The 19,344-nt window shown below is 38.3% G+C and overlaps 1 protein-coding gene across 1 annotated transcript in view; it reads right to left on the bottom strand.

The window, feature by feature from the left end:
• NKAIN2 (sodium/potassium transporting ATPase interacting 2) overlaps positions 1 to 19,344 on the bottom strand; it is a 526,876-nt gene that overhangs the window by 23,078 nt on the left and 484,454 nt on the right. The window contains exon 5 of the mRNA XM_058835423.1: positions 1,181 to 1,241. Within this exon, the coding sequence (XP_058691406.1) occupies positions 1,181 to 1,241 (61 nt within the window). The remainder of the gene's footprint in view (positions 1 to 1,180; positions 1,242 to 19,344) is intronic.

Genomic DNA, 19,344 nt, shown 5'->3' with positions numbered 1-19,344 from the left:
GGAAAGCAGGGGAATATTGGTATATATGACTGGGCATTTCCCTAAACAGAAAATTCTATTTGTGACATATGCCTGCTCCACACAGCTGTCCCAAACCCTTTGTATTCTTTATACCTTCCTCCCTTCCACAAAAACACAAAGACAAGTGAAATGAGCATAGTCGAAACGACCTCCAAAGTGTGGTGGTTTGATTTCAGCACTAAATCTCCCCTTGATGGTTCACAGTGACACTGTATTGCCAATAGATTATAGGGTTGTAGCTATTTTCCATGCAGGAGAACACACAGAGGAACCCCTGCCAGCCCTAGCAGTGCTCTCAATCAAATAAAAACCCTTTAGCTTCCTGTTGCAGAGCTCTCCCTAGGATTCATGTATATTTTATCAAAGTTACATGCAGTTCTGATACTCATTTCTAAAGTGCTTTAGTATGAATCCCAAGATGTACTGAAATGCTGCACCGTCCCTTTTTAAAAAAATCCAGGTTACAGTAGAGAAAAAAGATGAAATGTCTTGACTCTACAGCATGCGATGAGCAAATTTTGCTCAACAGGCTTCTATTGATAAAAATAAGCAGAAGAAACACAAACCTACATCTATATGAAATCATTTCACTTCATGTAATTATACCCTGGGAGCAGCAGGAAGAAAGAGGAGCTCCACTGTTTCACCTCTTGTAAATGAAGGTCCTGCGATGATCTAAAGCTATTTTTTTGCCAGAAGTGCTTTTACAAGACAACATACATGCCAACAAAAAAGAGCTATAATGTCATTTGTAGCCAATTACTCTGAAAATAGTTAATAACAGCCTGGAGCTAGGAAAACTAGGGAAAAAAAAAGCTTGAATTTACTAATTGGGATTTTTTCTTTCTATTTTTTAAAAACAAAAACAAAACAAACAAACTTGTTTTATGTCTTAAGCTAAGTTGTGAGATAAAGAGTTGCAATGATCTTTCCAGAAGAAGGGTGTATGTAATTTTTAAACAGTATTTCATGACTCCTGTGTCTCTCAGATATTTCCAGATTTTAAACCAAGCAGGACAGACAGAAAACATGATCTGGCTACAGTATAATAAGGCATTTAGGTTGAAGTCAGCAAGAGCCAGCATAATGGAGAGGTGATTTTAAAAAAAAAAATTTAAAAAAGAATTCATTTTGTATGTAATAAAACTTTAGTACTTACAGCTGTCTTCTTCTTCAGTAATACACTTCACAACATAACAGGCATAGATGAAGCCTGCCAGCTGAAACAAAATGTAATAATGTTAGATGTAAGACTGATACCATAGAGAAACAAGAGATGGCTTTAGAAAAGTGACTACAGAAATAGAAATAACAAAATTCAACTGACTTTGATGAGGTAAAGATAATTCTCCACAACAGTTTAATAATTTTAATTAGAAATAGGGGAATTCTGCATCTTTCTTGAAAAACACATCCTTCAATAAAACTTGAAAAAATTGATCAAAATTTTCTCAATACCTAGTTGACTTCTTTTTAGTTACTGAAAAAATAGAAAAGTGAATGGGTATTTGGATGGATGAGCTCTTAGCTACTGAAAATGTAAATATTTCTGTCAAAATCAGATTCGCTGTCCAACAAAACCTGTCCCTCTAGCAGATTTTTTTTTTAAATCAGAACTGTGCCAACTAAATCAAGGGAAAATTCAGTGCATTTGTAAACCAGGTTTATAATGATATTTTATCAGTTGAAATTAGAGCTGTGGATTAATGGAACTTGTTCCCATATCTGCAATAGTCCCCAAGCCTCATGACAAGTCACTTTCCATAATACTGGATGTGTTTACATCAGCATCTCACACAGCAGCTGGCAAATTTGTATCTTGTTCCCTTCAATCATCTCTGCAGAGCATGCCCAGAGTTGAATTGTAAACAGAAGCAATGGAATTTAAAGAAAATGAAAATCTGGAGTAGTTACTGAAGTACCACCTGAAAAAAATGATAATAAAAAAAAAGCCAATACACACATGCAACAGGCAAAGTATCATGTGAGTCAGCTACTGGTCCCTCCAACAAATTCTGTTGTTGCTAAGTCAGACCAGAAGTAAAAGAACAAATACTGCAGCAGCAACACATGTCATATGTTGCCTGCTTTGCCAACTTCCCTCACATGTAGGTCTGGAGAGTTTTCTCTACTACATTACAATAAATCATCTTTCATTCTTTAGCTCACCACTGAAGTTTGCGTGGGAGGACGTCAAAAGAATTCCAGTTATTTGATCTCTGCATAGTGAAAAGTGAGCCGTGCTGCCAAAATGTTTTATTCTGCACAAGCCATCTCACAGACATATTTTCAGGAGCTGCAAACCCACCTGTCCACTTTGGGAATTTGTTCATTATATGGATAATAAAAATGCCTGGAGGCTTCAGCCAGGACTGAGCTCTCTGTGAATGGTGCAAAACCCATAATCTCCGGCTGAGGGAGATGATGATCTTAACCTCAGTTTGAGTAATCAGTGGGTTGGACAGTAGAAGAAATGAAATTTGAGGCCATGCATTATGAATGTTGGTTTGTGAAAATGGATTTTTTTTTCATTAATCCAAGGCATATGTTCAATCACTGCAATACTGTGGGTTCTTAGAGCCCTTAATATTACCCATATACAAATGAAATGCAAACAAAACCATTCTATTTTGTAGTGCCTTCATACCTGAGGGAGTGACTATACCTAGTTTATTCCAGCTCTTACACAGATATTCCTGGAATTTCTGTCAGTTTTCTATGTAGAAAGCTACCTATACCCACAAGTGCTATCTTCTAATAGCTGTATGGGTAAGAGATAGTAAAAGGGGGAAACAAGGGTCAGCCTCAAGGCTTTCCTGAAGAGATCAATACTTGATTTGGAGATCACACTGAAGACAGCATAGGTGTTATCTGCTCACCTATGTTTAAATTCCTAGTTTAAATTCCTGCTGGAAGCCCAAAAGCTTCATTACAACGGAACTAAACCATTAATTTTGTCATTTATTATAAATCTGCCTTACAGTGCTGCTGGGAAGATTTTACACCTGGGAAGGATGAAATATTCACTGCTGGACACAAAGAACGCACTGTACCAAGAAGTGGCATTCAGCTATATCAGCATTTCATCTCTCCTTTATTGGATCACTCTTCCCTTTTCTTTCTTGGCTTCAAGACAGAGGGCTAATTTGCTCCACTGACTTATGCCCTGCATAACCCCATTGACTTCAATGACATTACTTGAGGTTTAATTCAGCAACGAATTAGGCCCAGAAAGGTTGTTCATAAATGATTCCATTCTTGGATGTGAACCTTGGCTTAATAGTTTCTCTGTTCTCTTTTTACAGACCATCAGATCCAAGATAGCTGAACAGTTGCATCTCTAGCAGGCTCCTATGGTAATCCTTTTCTTGCACTACAGTTGAATATTTTACTGTCTTCCAAACCACCACAAGTTCATGTGTTATTAACTGAACTTATCTTACGAAGCACAGCAAACAAACTGTATCACAAATGGTGTTTACAACTGATCTTTTAATTGTATTCAGTTACATTGCTTAAATCTCTAGGCAACTCCTTTGATATATAAGTAAATCCTACAGCATTTTATCAGATGAGTTTGTTGATTAAAAGAATGCCTTAAAGCTCAAATTGTTCTGATCTAAGTAAGAATGTCAGGAGTTTTTTTCCCATGAGATAATCAGAGTTCATAAAAGAACCTCCCCTTCTCCCACATTTATCCAACCCTTTGCTTGGTAAACGTAATAATTTTGTTCTTATTTGAATCTCACATTAGTTTTTTTCTTCTTTCTCTTTTTTTCTTTTTAAACCAAGCAATGTATCACTTCTGATATAGTGACAGCCATTCAAAATTTATCTTTTAATTGCATCAGCAGCAATGCAAGCTGAGGCTCAGAACCAAAAGTGGCAGTTTTTTCACTTTGATGATACTCCATGACCTGAGCCCATGGCGACTGCAGGATTCCCAAGATAGAGATCAGAAACATGTTTCCTCCCCTGCGGACTAGGACTTCCCATAAGAAGGGTACAGCTCATCTATTCAGATAGCAGAGATTTCTTGGGGACTTTAGTCAATTAAAATTTTTAATGAATTCCCACATGGATGGAGAGGTCTCCCAAAATTAACCATCTTTTCTCTCTAACAAAAAGCACACCACAACATACCTTCATATCACAAAAAATACCCCAAAACTCCCAACAAATCAAAAAAAACCACTGAATACACTCCTCACCCTGGAGAAGAATATGAGAGAAGAAACCAAACCAAAGCAAATGATAGAAGTTACTTAGGAAACACTGAGAAGAGTCTTCCTGATCCAGTAGCTCCAAGAGTTTTTTGTCTTACATGAGAAGGAAGGAAAGGAATCCTCAGAGATAAAGAGAAGGTGCCTGACTGTCTCAGAAAATCAGTTTAAAACTGGTAAAGTTAGCTTGAAAAATCTTGTTGCTTTGCATCCCTACCTATTTTTTTTTTAATTAACTGAGCTTTGTTTTTTATAAACCATGCAGTGATAAAAAGAAATAGGTGCAATGAGCAGAAGATCATTTCTGGATCCCAGACCCATCAAGATGAGGTGTCTACATCTGTCCCACTCACATTTTAATGCTGTAGTATGGGCCTCTAGAGGAGAAGGAACCATTTACAACATTCCTGCTCATTTATACATAGAGCAATTAGTGAATGCATGTTTTTATGAATCTCATTTTCTGCACCTTGGAAAAAAATTTGTTCTTTACAACTTTCCCTGATATGTCCATATGAGAGCATAAATGAATACTGCTCTTCCTAAAAGTGACACATTACCTATGCCTGCACCAGCTTCCTGGGTGCACTTTGATGTCATCTGATGACCTTAATTTTATAAACAATGTATAAAAAACAATTTTATTTGTTGTTGTGGGGTTTTTTTTGGTTTTGTTTTTTAATCTATAAGCATGTTGATAAAACCATTTTTCTTCTGTCAAGAAAAGAAAAAAGACAGGTAAAGCCTAAAATAAATCACCAATAAAACAGCATTACTGAAGCTTTGGTAATAAGATTAACTACAAAATGAAGTTAATGTATTTTATTGCCTTATCATAGCCATATAAGGCTATGATAAAAAAAGTAGATCAAATATTCCCACCTAAATGTCCTGTTACACCACTAAAGACTCTCAGCAGATCCTGAGTCTCTGTGAGTGTACTTCCAGACTTCCTCAAAATGTCAAGTGCTGTGATCAAAATTAATCAGAATCTGTATTGATAAAAATCTTCTCTTGGTATTTTTTCTCTCTTCTTTTAGGGAAATTAATGTTTCTGATACACTGCAAATTGCACCAGATTTGGAAAAAAGCAAAATATAGGCTAGTTCAAGCAATAATACAGCAGAAATACATGGATGTAATTCTGGCCCTGGAAATGCTACGCTACAAAGCTGTGATGTTACATGTCCAGCCATGTGCAAATTAACTGTATTCCTTGAGCTTACAGTGGTCTGCCCACATAAAACCTTTGTAGTACTGTGCATTTAAGGGGAAATGTTTCTTTAAAATGGATTTTTGGAGTTTGGAGATATATAGCTATATATATACACACACACACACATTATGAGCAGCTGAAGAACTGGAGCATTACTGTCTAGAAAGCTTTCAGTGTATTGATTCTCAGAAGAATCATACTCATTATTTAGCAGGAAAGGTGAGGCAGAGACCTTTCTCTCAACGTCTGTAGATTTAAGTCAGTGTCATGGGGGTTCTAAAGCTGCCCCCTGCAAAAACCCTTTCAAGCATGATTTCACTGCCTTCAGCAGTGCTGCTTCAGTGAGTGAACATCATTGCTAGAGTTTAATATAAAACTCAAACTGTGTTCCATGGAAACTACTCTGTTGAGGTATGCTTTTATTTGTGCTTACATTTAACGTTATGAGAACCCTGTCATTCCTCCAAGTTTAACTCTCTTTCATCACAAAAGGAGTGAATAGGAAAACTATTGGTATAAGGACAGATTCCTGATAAGAAAGGTAGACTGTGTAGCCTTGCTGTTATTCTTTTGCAGAATTAACTATCTATATGCTGTCCAGAAAGAATATTTAATTTCTATGGCCAAGTAGCTTTATTCTGTGTAATAAAATAATTACTTAAAAGAGCCAATGTCAAACTGACACATCCACAATAATATCTAGTGGGAACTTAAGAAATTTTAAAAGCAAGCCAAAATGATAATTTCTTGCCTGTGTAGTCATCAAATTATTTTCCTTTCTTGAGCTGCAAATTCAGCCCCAAAGATTTGTTGGTTTTTTTGGTTTTTTGTTTTTTTTTTTCCCATCAGACACAGTAAAGCCATGAATCATAAATTCAGGTAAGTCTAGGCACCTTGGAAAAGAGAAGTGTGATAAAAATTGCATTTATTTCAACTAGTGCATCATAATCTTTTTTATATCAGCTGTCTAGAAGATGCTTAATATAAAACCCTCCTTTATTTCTCAGTGGACTCTTCAGTTTTCTGGAGATTTCCTTTTTGTATAAGCACTTGAAGATCCCCATGAAGACCTACTAGAAAGCCTTTGTTTGAAAGGCTTCTGGGTGCTTAAGAGTGGTTCCATCTTGTTCAGGGTTCCCCGAGCATCTTCCCTGGCAAGCTTCTGCTCTTGATGAATTGAACAGACTGCAGGGACACTGAAAACCACAGCACTGTGTCTTGTCACAAAGTAGCAGTGAAAACCTTTAGCAAGAGTAGAAAGCAAGAGACACTTAGCTGTTTTGTAGCTCTACTACAGACATTTGGCTGGACCCAAATTTCCAGAATGTTTAAACTTTAGCGAGAGTTTTCTGCAATTTTGACCTAAAACTTTCTACAAATCTTCACCCTTCCTAGATATTTCAGAGTGATTTATGCTTTTGATAACCGTATGAAATTTGGCATTTATCCATGATTTCATCTCAGAGCTAAAAGGTAGCATGTCCTTTTTTCCAGCCTCAGACTTGAAAGGTAACCTAAAATACAGGGGCTACGAGCTCACATGAGGTGGAACTGGGGATCACTCACTGCTGACCTCTCTGTTGAACGAACTGTGGAGTAACTTGTAGATTCAGGCTTAGCACTGAACTTCACATTCCTGCTCCCACAAGTGAAATGCCCCAGCCAGAACACTGCTGTATTCTCTCAGGAAGCTGAGGCAGGCACATCTCATTGGACACATGGGAGGTGACAGTAGGCTGACTGTGCAGTTCCCCAGGTGACAGCTTAGGGCAAGGATGGGGCTGAGAAGTCAGGAACAAATTCTCCAGCTGCATTCAGCTGGTACTGTGCATTGCTCAGGGCAGGCTAAAGGCATTAGTGGTGACAAAAATATGTTAAACGTGGAGAAATTTTAATTTCCTCTTTTCTGCTTTTGTGGATTTGTCTCCACTTTACATTTTCTGAATTCATTAAGGTCAGAGGAGATATTTGGTTACATATTTTTGTTAATTCCGTCCAATCCAATGCACGGGAAGTCCTGCAGATGGAAAAGTCTGTGTCTCTGTTTCCTCTCACAGTGTAGCTCTGTAGCCCAACTTGTCATTGTAAGAACAGTTTTGATTGTATAGGGGTCAAGTGTGTGTTGCAGTGCCTGCTCGTCACATAAAAATTATTTAGCCATTAGAGCTGTATAGATTGCAAAAAACAATCCCATTTATTTTAAACAAGACAAACTGCCTCTGTCCTCTTAAAAAAAACCTAACCAAGAATGAAGCTTAAACAAACAAACAAAAAACTAAAGTGAAAGGTTTTAAAACACGCATTCCCCCATTTTTTCTGTAAATAGTAAGAATGGGTTATTAAAGCGAAAGTGTATACATGTCTCTATGTGGGCTTTGTTCTGAAGGCTTTATAGCCTGATAACTTCTACAAAAAAACTTTGGACCTTTGCCTCTTCTTGTCTTCTGGGAAAGCTTTGGAATGGTTTAATCATCTGGCTTTGGTATCTTACTGCCTTTGGCAGCAGTAGCTTTTCTTATCATTATGTGTAACTGTGTGTCACCTTTCTCAGACAGCCATAGGATTAGGATAAGAAAAATTGGTTCTTTATGCTGCAGATCTAACAAAGCCACAGACTCCTTGCAGCCCAGCAAATGAATGTCTAGCATTTTAAATTGAACTCTGTTAGAAAAGACAGTTGATTATCAATGCTACTCACTCTTATGAGAAGCAGTAGGAAAAAAAAACCATATTTAAAATTTGTGCAGATTGTACAGGGAAAAATATTTTGATGGTACAAGAGAGCTCTGAATTTCTGATAAACAAACACGAGTGTTTCTGTTCGGTGAAAATTCATCCCTCCATGTTGAGGCACCCGTATGGCAAATAAACTTCAATGCTTTGAGTGTGAACACCGGGCCCTTGGCTCTGGGAAACAGAAACATTCAGAAGAGAGTGAGTTAAAGATGAGAAGGAGTATAATATGTTATATCCTCCAGTTTCTCAGGACTGTGGCCAACTACAAACACTCTACAGAGTAAGAGTTCAGAAAGAAAGCACAGGTAATTTTCTCTTCTTCATCATCACATGTTAGATTAAATTAGATCATTGGTGTCACACAAATGACAAGAGCCAGAACATTTCATCAGAAGTAAAAGACTTTCCAGTAACAGCTGACTCTTTCTCTGTGATTATATTTATTTTCCCTGTGATGAATTGCTGTTTACTTGAAGGCTCTGATGATGGTCACAGGGTCAGGAAACTTCATGGAATGTGACAGCTTTTGCACTGCACTGACTTCATGGTGGTGGTCATGTTGCAGCAGTCTAATAATGCTCTGATCAAAGTGTTCCTACAACAGCTGGTGATGGTGGTGCTGACAAGGCAGATGGATGCACGGTATGCAAAGTGCACAGCTCAGCTGAAGCAGCCCTTCAGCAGCCTGAACAGTCAGGCTCATTACTTTAACATACAGAAAGAAAAACAAATAAGGCATTCATAGGAACAGTTCTAGAGAGTGTGATCAAGATGAATAGGGCTTGAATTTATGAAACCTGAATGCTGATGGATTATCAAAATACAGTAATAGTTATTCAGAAGCTCAGTGGGAATTGTGGACTAACAGCAGAGGAATTGACAGACCTTTTTGACAGTGCCATCAGCAGCAGAGCTGCCAGGAAGGTGACTGTCAGGTGGAGGCTTTGCCCAAGCCCTCTGGCTGTTCGTGCCTGTGGACAATATGGTAAGGTGGGATACCTGACAGGACTCTCACAGCCTCTGTCTCTGGCAATGCATATAAGGAAGATGATGAAGAATGAAATTATCTGAACCAAATAACTCCCTTAAGCCTCATGCTCTGGAGTAAAGAAATAGAGGTATCTCAGTGAAAGTACAAAGCAGCTTTCATAGGGTGCTCCACATCATTCCGTCTCCTTTGGATCCATACATCTAGCAAATGCATTGCTTAGCACAAACATTTTGTTCCAGGTGCACCATGTAACAGCATCAGGTGTCAGGGGGGTTTCAAAGTCAATAAAACTTCTTCCTGTGGTGTCTGGTGTTTAAAGTAACTGAACTCAGCTAATGTTTCAATGCTATTTTTTCCTCTCAGCATTAGCTGCCTACTGCAGGCTTTTTCCACCTTTGAAAACTATAATAAAAGATATGTTTCAGGGCTACCTTTTCCATTCAGTAAAATCAGCTAAGTAGGCTTCAAAAAGCAAATGCCAAAGTGCTTTGTGAAAACCCTTCCTGCAAAAGGAGAACCACTGGAGAGTTTAAATGAATATCACACCATGCAGCCTAGGCTGGTACAAAGAGAGATTACGCTCTAGAGGCTCCAAGCAGAACGACAGATTGAATTCCATGGTCAAAGGCACCTTTCCCCTTACAGACCTTCTGCTTAAGGGCAGGGGATCACTCTCTTGTTTATTCAGCATGAAAAATAGTGATCTCCTTGCTCCAAATGGAAATAGTTTGATGGCAGAGGTCCCAGTCACCGCCTGGGGTGGCAGAATACATATGAATACATTTTGCAATATGTGTGACCAAAAAAAATTGAAACTTTTAGCTAAAGATTCCAGTAACATCATATCACATGAGGCATTTCAGGTTCAATGACGAATTGCAAAGAGAGAACATTCTCGGAAAGGCCATGTCCTCAGAGTCTGTGCCTCATTGCAGAGAGTTAAGTGGATGAGTTATATCTCTGACAGTTTATGAACCTTGTTAATATAATGCAGTACCTGGGAGTGTGCCAGCCACGGTGATCAAGGAAATCTGAATTAGACCTCTGCTATCGACAGACATCAGATGCCCATTTAAAAATAAATGTTTTGTCTGAACTGGGCATGTTTCTCTCTAAAGCAGTGATCCCCAGCTTGAAGCTCTGAAGACCAGTGTGTGTCTCAGTAACACAGCACACATCCCTTCCCTAGGTTTCGGTAACGGGCTGTTTAACATGCTGATGCAGAAGCTGCTTGGTAGGAAGAGCACAAGTAGCAGCAGTGCTTTGACATGTTAGTCCTTATGAAAAATGTGAGGTTTGTGGTTTTTTTAACCCACATGTGGTGCAGGCTGCGGCTCTGTCACCTGTTCCAGGCATGGGCCACTCAGGGCAGCCCATCTAGTGGCAGATTAGGTTGCCTTGGCCCCAGCAGGAGAGGTGAGGGAAAGTTCCTGCACTAGCAGAGAAGGCCAGTCTCCATCGAGCCTGCACACTGGCAATGGACTGCATGAAGTGAGAGCAAAAGCCATAGACTTTTCCTTCTGCTCTGACAACTGCACACAAGTAGCCACCATGCTGCTATAGCAGCTGTGTTTCTTCTTTGCCCCTCAAAATGCTCTGCTTTCCTTGCCTCCAGAAAGTCCCACTTTTGTGATGCAGATCCCTAATATGAATATCAAAACAATGCTATTCAGTCATGTTTTAGTCTTTTTTTCCCTCACAAGATCTGTAACATTGAGATAAAGGCCTGTTTTGCCAGGGCACTGCAAAATTCCAGTAAATGTTATGACTTTTGATTTCAGTTTTTGTGTGGAAGGCATGAAAAGTGCTACAGCTACATATATATCCTATTTTGTTATTTATCCATTATAATAATATGTGCAGAATATCAGCAATGTGGTAATGCTTTATTTTTAATATTGTTTACATTTGATCTTTGTTTATAGCATCACTTTTTTTTATAATTTTCTGTCAAAAATATATATATTTAGTAGACAGAAATTTGGTGTTGACGTGAGCAGATGCACCAAGTCATTGAAAAATGAAAAACAATATTATTTCCTACTGAGGATTAGAGAAGAGCTTATGTTTAGATGTTTGGTTCCTCTACATCACCAGTTCACTACCTGAATTGAGAAATACTTCATCTGGCTGTATTGACTTGGCAGAATGAAGGGTAGAAGGATAATTTAATTGAAGAGACAAGAGAACACAGCACAGTACTGTGCAATGGGATCCATAGACATCCTTGCAGACCACTGAGCTGTGTAGCTGCATAGCAGCAATAAACACAAGGGTAAAGCAAAAATGTCATTTTTATCGAGGAGTTTTATGCCCCCTGGTTTCTTATATATCCAAAATAAGTGGAAAAAATTCAATTGAAATCTTTAGAAGTTAGTGAAAGGGCTTTAGGGAAAGTGTGTATAAAGTTAAGTTAGACTCCTCAAAAGAAGGAAAAAAATTCTGTTGTCATGGGTCAGTTCTAGTCATGTTTCCAATACAAGAGCTTCAATCTGAGATGTCTTCTATGATCTAGCCTGCTTTCAAATATCAAGATACACATTATAGTCAGCAGCAAAGTTGTATCTACTAGGAAACATCAGGGGAATGTTGCAAATGAAGAAGAGAAACATTATTTGCAGTATAATGCTCGGGAAAGCTGCTTAGAGTGTGTTGTCAGAGGGGAAGGAAGAGCGGCAGCACAGATGGAAAAAGGGACCAGGTACTCAAGTGCATGCAGGCACGCTGACCTATCCTTCATTATTCACTGGTGCCCTAATGATAGAGAGTGCTATCCAATGTAAACAAGAAAATACTGGGAACTAGGAGATATGTCTGTACTCTCCAATGGCCCCTGGCTTCACCTCACAGAACCATGGACATCTGCAACCATCTACTGGCACACCGTGGACACTCAGGGTGCCCCCATCTTTAGCTGTGTAGCTTGCTACTGCATGAAAATGTCCCCCTTCATCAGAACTCATGGGTTAGGAAGTTACTTATTTAGACAGATTATGTGATTATCAGGTCAACAGCTAGAGAATTACTACAATATTTACCTAGGATATTAATTTGTGAAACCATCCAAAACAAAGTGTTTTCACTATTTACTCTCAACATCCATTTGGGCAAAGTGGAAAAATAATTTACATAATGTAAATCTGATATAGAAACCTCATTTTTAAGTCGACCAAGGGACCTAGGAGATGATCTTTAGGGGAAGCATGTAATGATTTTTGAAAGTGGGATTTGAAAGCTTTTAACAAAATTTTATCTTTTATAATCATATTAGGCATGTATTTCATCCTATTTGACAGCAGTAAATGAAAAGTGATAGCTGCATTTTGTCTACACACACCTGAGAAAATTTAAATTAAGTTATAACATTTATTAATAAACCTATCTAATATGTGAATAAACACTGGAACCTTCACTGCAGAGGCAAAAAAATGGTTTTCACTAGATACAACCCCATATTATGCTTTATAAATTTGTTAAGTGCTGTGCACATCACTAAGATGTTTATTGAAATTCTGAAGATATGCATTAATATATTGTTTAATCTAAGATTTAAAATCACCTTATATTTTTCAAGGCTCTTATTACAGATGATCTGCATTTCATAAACTCAGATTTATTTGGTATTTCACATTTAGGGCAGTAAAACACTAGTACTATCTTTCAGATACTCCAGAAGATAGTTGGAAGTTCTTGGAAAACAAATAACAGTATAAGTAGGCAAGAAATTATGAATCCGTAAGAACTTAAGATTGCAGCATGAACCCAGAGATGTACAGGTATAACACATTAGGTATGAAACTCCAGTGGAAGGCCAGAGACGTTGCAGAATAAATTCAGAGTTATAGAAAATGGAGGAAAAACAGAGTCTGAAACCCACCCAAATATTTTATGCCAAGACAAAAGAAACAGTAGCCAAACGTTCACTGAATGGGAACTGGAGTGGCAGCAGTTATTAGAGATAAAAGATTTGTAGGGTTTGACATATGGATGTGCTACCCAAATAAAACAGATCCTTTGCTTGGTTGTCGATGAACCAGAGTAAATACAGGTCTAATATGAAGCTCTCTGATTCCCAAAAAACCTGAAATATATCAAATACACTAATAATACTAAAAATATAGTTTAAAAGTAAGTTGAAAATGCCAACAGACTTCACACACAAAATTCATTAGGGAAGAAAAATCCAATTTCCAAAAGTGTTGCAAGTAGTGTCTAAATGACAAGTTTAGCTGAAAAGCTCTAATCTGATGGTCTTAGTCCCTTTGCTTGAATTACTGGGGACCTGGTTGGGACAAGCACAGCTCCTGCTTAGAATGTGTACCCAGATATTTTTTCTTGTGGAAACTTTGGCATTAGGAAGGAGGAGATAACTGTGAGCTCAGTCTGGGCTTGTGAGAGTGGAGATCTTTCTTTTACAAACTTCACAGTCCTTTGTTCAGATTTGCAGAGGCCTGCTGTTCCTCTGCAATGGAAATGAGATTGGCAGAGGCAGGTGCCTCCTTATATGCCCAGAAAGTCTCTGTGCTCTCAAGTTTCTTGTGAAAACTCTGAAAAATTGTCAGTGAAGACATAATTCCACAACAAGGTGCTAGACTTCATGCTTAACACGTGTAATTAGTAGGTGCTTGTCTCTGAATTTCACAGTGGTCTTCAGCGTGCAGCAATGTAGACATGAATAAAGACTTTATAGAAGGGGGCAGCAAACAGATGTGAAGCCCTACTGGTATTCAGAGACATGTTAGTTGCATAATTCATGAAGACATCTATTTTATCTGGAGGATGGCATGTAGCACAAAAGCCTGCCTTGGGATCCATTAGCTTCTCATGGTGATCATTCGGCCAAGCCATCTCATTCAACTTCAACACAAAACCTGGATAACGATCCCTCATCCACCTGATTTGAATCTGACAGAGTCATCCTGAAACTCTTCTGTGTTCTTTTGGAGATATCCTTCCAAATTCTTTTTAGGTTATTGCATTTCTGTACCAAATATAAAGGTCCTGATGATGACATATTTTTTTCCTTATTCTTATATTGATTTACTTGATCTTGAGCTCTTACTGAGCTCACTAAGTAATGCAGTTGTCTTCATTGTCCTTGCTGCTGCTTCAGTCAGGCAGACTTTCACTACTGATAACAATATTTTTTCAATCAATTTAGAGTCATCTTTTGCATCTTTCACATGCACACTTTTGCATGCTTTCATTATTTATGGCTTCTTCACACTGATACCGTGTGTATCATGGGGAGATTCCATATTCTAATAAAATGTCTTTTGTCTTCCATACATCAACTTGTCTGTTTCCTGCTGTCAAGAAACAAAAATTGTGGCCTTATAGTTTCTATTAACCATCTACCGACTTCTTGTGCTATTTCCATCAACTCTGCTTTTCTCCTTGTCAGCTGCTATATCACAAGAAAAGATGTAAACAAGTATACTTGTATGCAGGTATACAAATAAAGATAGAAAGGTGTCACAAGTACACTGTAATGTTGAATTAGCAGCAGCATTTACAGATAACCCTAGAGTAACATTGTTCGAATGTAATGACTGTGGTGTGCATATCAACTTTAAAATACTTTCCAGTTAGATCATCTTTGTCATGAATTATTCCCTTTTTCAAAATGAACAAGGTAATATCAAGACAATCCCTTTGCTTAGTGAGAGATTAATGGAATACCAATACACTGATATTTCTTCTTAGAGCCAAAAATTCTTGCTTGGTGCTTCACTCTTTGTGACATAGGAGAATGGCCATAATAAAAATGTCAGAACTAGTGTTTTGCTCAAGTTTTACTTGCCCTGCAGCCTCTGAAGTTTTCACCTCAAGAATCATAGACATACTTGGTGACAAATATAATTATCTTCCTTTTTTCCCCCATAAATGTGAAAATAAATGCCAACTAGCTTTCCTTTGTAGTCACTGGAGAGTCAGGCAGCTATAAAATGAACAAAAGTTCCCACCTATTTCAGGTATCTAAATTATCCAAAATAGGTTTGGATTAATCTCTCCAGAGGTGCCTGTTTTTGTTTCATGTCTGGGAAAGAAAACCCATCTAGCTTCAGCTAGATACCAGCTTTTAGAAGACTGAAGCCTTATATGAATTAAGCCTATTCTAGCAGAACAAAGTAAGAGGTTCAGAGTTTCTATATGCCTACAACAATCTTAAAAATTGACTGAATTTAAAATATGCAGACTGGAGGACTGACACTCCTTCAGAGCAATCTGGACATCTTGATACTGCAAGTACAAGCAAATAAAGTGTTTGAACACATAGAGGCAGGAAAGCCTGTCTCACAGATGGGCTGTCTGTGGAGTAGTGACTCCAGACCTGCAGTTCATAGTACATAATTAGCACTAGAATTAGAATGTGGATTGCCATTAGAATGTGTTAACACAGCTGTTGAGGAATACAACATTTAGTGCCTTTAGCTTGGTGTGAAGCTGCAGTGTAAGCTGCAGGTTAAGCTCTCTGGGGCTGGAGTCTGAGGCAAGAGACCGCAGAGAGGCTCCTGGATAGTCAGACAGGAATGCTCCCTTACCAAAGTGGCTAATCAGATTGTGTGCTCTGTGGTTATTTAAAAGGGAGCTCTGAGTCTAAACAAGGATATTTTGTCTGTACTTAGCAGCAGTACTATACACACTAGTTCTCAAACTATTCTTTTAAGTCCACAGTTGAGGAAGGATTTTGAAACAATGGGGAAGGTTCAGAGAAGAGCTCTGACAGTGATAAGAGGGCTAGGGGGAGGAGATAAAGCAGTTTGGCTACTCAAAGGAAATTAACTGTCATCATATAAACAGCTAGTGAAATATTCCTGATGACAGGATGAGGTACTTTTTTAGATAACTGCATCGTAAGCATCTGGACTGAAAGCAAGAGAAGCTTAGAGAAGTTAAAGGTAAATTTTAACAAGAATTGTGGCGAGCTTTCAATTGTGGGACACTTTAAGATTAATATTAAATGTTTTTTAACTTGAGACAGGAATTAATTCAGGGAATCTCTATGCCTTGTGTTATGTAGGAGGTCAGACTAGGTAATTGCAGCATTTCCCTCTGTCTTCATGTTTTTCTACTATTATATGGTATATGTAACATTGGTATGCTAGGACTTTAGTATATAGGAGTATTTGTGAAAGAAATTAATTCTGACAATTGGGAAAAATGAACACGGATTTAGTAGAAGAATAACAGAGAAACTTACAGTCATAGTAAAATGTTTGTAATTAGTATCTAGTTCACTCAGGTACAGTGGAGTACAATTACCCTCAACTGTATTATGATTTCTTTTACTTTTTACTTCTTTAGTAAATTAACTTCAATTGCCAGAATCAGTAATAAGTAGCACAGTGCATATTACACCATTATTACAACACCTAATTCATTAGATATGTAATTTACATTGCTATTTATATAAGTGCTGAATTAAATCCAAAGAATCTCAGGAGAGGGATAACCGGCTTGTCCCAGATCTCAGCTTAATATTTAGTATGGAAATATGGGGAAAGAAGGCACAACTCAAAAGTTTCAACCCTTATGTCAGGAACTGAATGTGAATTTTCAGACAGGAAGAAAGTAGGATCTTAAAATATACATCCAAAACAAAATGCAGAGGATTTAAAGAAGGTAGGACCACTTGGGAATAGGTCAGAGAGAAAACTGAGGAAATATGTCACCTTGACTCACTTCTTCATTTTCCTTTTTTTTAATTTTTCATTTTTTATGGAGCATATTATTTCTGACTTTTCTATTCTACAGAGGGCTGTGGATTAGTATGAAATGTGCAGAGGGACAAAATTTCAAAATAGACATTGTACCGCTGGCAGGAGGCTGCCTGAGGCAAACACAGCTCCTGTCTGCTGATCACCATACAACCACAGTGCCAGACTTTTCCTTTTATGAAATGATCAGGTGCAGAAACTTCAAGGCTATGAGAACACTGGGGCAGCCTACGGCTGGTGGAGCCCTCTCTTGTCAGCAAGTAGCCTTCAAGAAACATATTAAAAGAAGTGAACTGTAGAGCCTGCAATGACAGGAAGCTGTACAGTTGTGTAAATCAAGTGTCTTATGGAATAGGGCCACACTCAAGATGCAGACACTGCAGAACTGGAAATATTTTATTTTTGTAAAGCAGAGTACATTCTTGGGACCTAGACAATTAATGGTGCAGGGAAAGGCTATGTTGCTAAACTTCCAGGCCAAATTGTGTAGACTGGGTTTTGACAACCCTGCTTTGGTGCAGCTCTAGCTAAAGCATAGGGGCCATGCACAGACTGCACAGCACTTAACTGAGACTCCTGTGAGTCCAGCATGCTAGAGACTTACAGCCCTGAGGCAATGCCATCTTCTCTGAGGTGTTATTTTTCCCATTCAAAATGTCTGAAACAATGAGGGCTGTGTCACAGCCCAACAGAGAGAGGTTTTGCACTTTGTTTATGGTTGCTGTACCATAAAAGGGCTGTGTCATATCAGTCCATCCAAATTTTTTCATAGTGAAAGTGGCAAGGCAGAAGAAAGACAGCAGAAAATATTCTTGTTTGGTATTGATGTCAACCTTGAGATGGTTCCTTAATTTTGTCTTTAACTCTGTAAATTACTCTTGGATACAAGACTGAGGGCTGTGTCATGCCTCTTCGCTGTAACAGGAGAGAGTATGTAGGGGTGCTTGGGGTTTCAAAGCATCTGGGATAACACTAGGAAACTGTGTAAGCTTGAAGGAACAAAGGATGGTCCTGTCTTATCCATCCTGCCTTCTGGGAGAGTTCTCTGGAAGGAGATATCTCCAGAAATGTATTTATGTACTGTCATAGAGAATGTTTGTGTGAGTACTCCAAAGAGAGGCAGGGTGTAAGCTGAAAACAATATCATTTATCAGGAGTCCAGAGCTTGAGTTCTCTCTCTAGGCCTCTCTCGCTACCAACACAGATGTTCGCTTCAAGGACACTCACGTTTTAAGCATTTCAACATCTATGATCCAAAGGGTTGCCAAAGTACTTGAAACACATACTGTTAGTGTGATTATTATTATTCTGTAAATCCCCACAGTCACAGTAGTATTTACTTCCCTCAGATAGCCTTGCTGAGATTAATGATCTCCTGAATATTAAAGCAAACTAGTGCAAGTAATAGCTTCACAACTGGAACCAGTCAGACTGATTAAGAATAGAGTTTCCCTTCACATTTTTCTACTGACCACGTTTAGGATCTTCCTTGTATCTGTATGGGGATGTACCACCTCTCTCAGTTGGAAGTTAGATCTCCAGCATTTGCACTCACCTTACTCTGTGAGCTGTTTGCTCATTTGTACAGAGCATAAAATGGTGCACCTTATTAATTGTAATTTTTTTTTGCTGGGATGCTTAGATTTACATTCAGACATGACTTCCCTTCCTCCCCTCTGACATCTTTTAATAAAGGATATAAAAATGATGAAAGTAATTGCTAGACACTAGCTGGTTTAAAATATTTTTCTGCAATGGGTATGTTCTTATGCTTGCATGCACACATGCATACGAGGACATGCATGACAGAGGGGGAGGAAAGATTTTGGTGCAAAGGGACAGGCTGCACTTGTTGCTCCATTCTAGCTACTTCTTACAGTTTATGAGTTTCTAAATGCAGGGAATTAATTTTGTTCCTCAGACTAATCACAGTGAAAGAGATATCGTGTGAAACACAGTCTGGCAGCCTCCCAACATCACTTTTCAGAGGCTTTGATGTCATGGCACACTGACACTGAGTATTCATGTCATCTAGGCTTTAAGTCCAGCTTTAGTTTAGTAACTGTTTAAGTAAATGTTAAAGCACAGGGTCAAGGAAACTCAGAGTTGACACTAGCATAAAAAAGAATATTTTCTGCCTTGTCTGCTTAACCTTTCTGTCTTTACTATGAGAAAAATGCATATGACATGGATGTGACATGGTATTTTATGGCAGTGAAAGAGTGCACCAGCAGAAATCAGAACACAAAATAATACTGCAGCTTCTTGAGCCATTTTTGACATTTAGATTAAATACAGTAAAACCTGCCCAGCAGAAGCTTTCACCATGTAGCACCACTTGTCTATCTCTTCACCAGAATTGATGAATCTGAATAGTCTTTCCCACATAAACCTTAAAGCCAGCAAAAACAAGTAATTCCAATAAAGTTCTTTTTC

This window comes from Poecile atricapillus, chromosome 3 (genome assembly GCF_030490865.1).
Source record: "Poecile atricapillus isolate bPoeAtr1 chromosome 3, bPoeAtr1.hap1, whole genome shotgun sequence".
NCBI classification, from domain to species: Eukaryota; Metazoa; Chordata; class Aves; order Passeriformes; family Paridae; genus Poecile; species Poecile atricapillus.
This window is presented reverse-complemented; position numbering and strand designations above follow the sequence as displayed.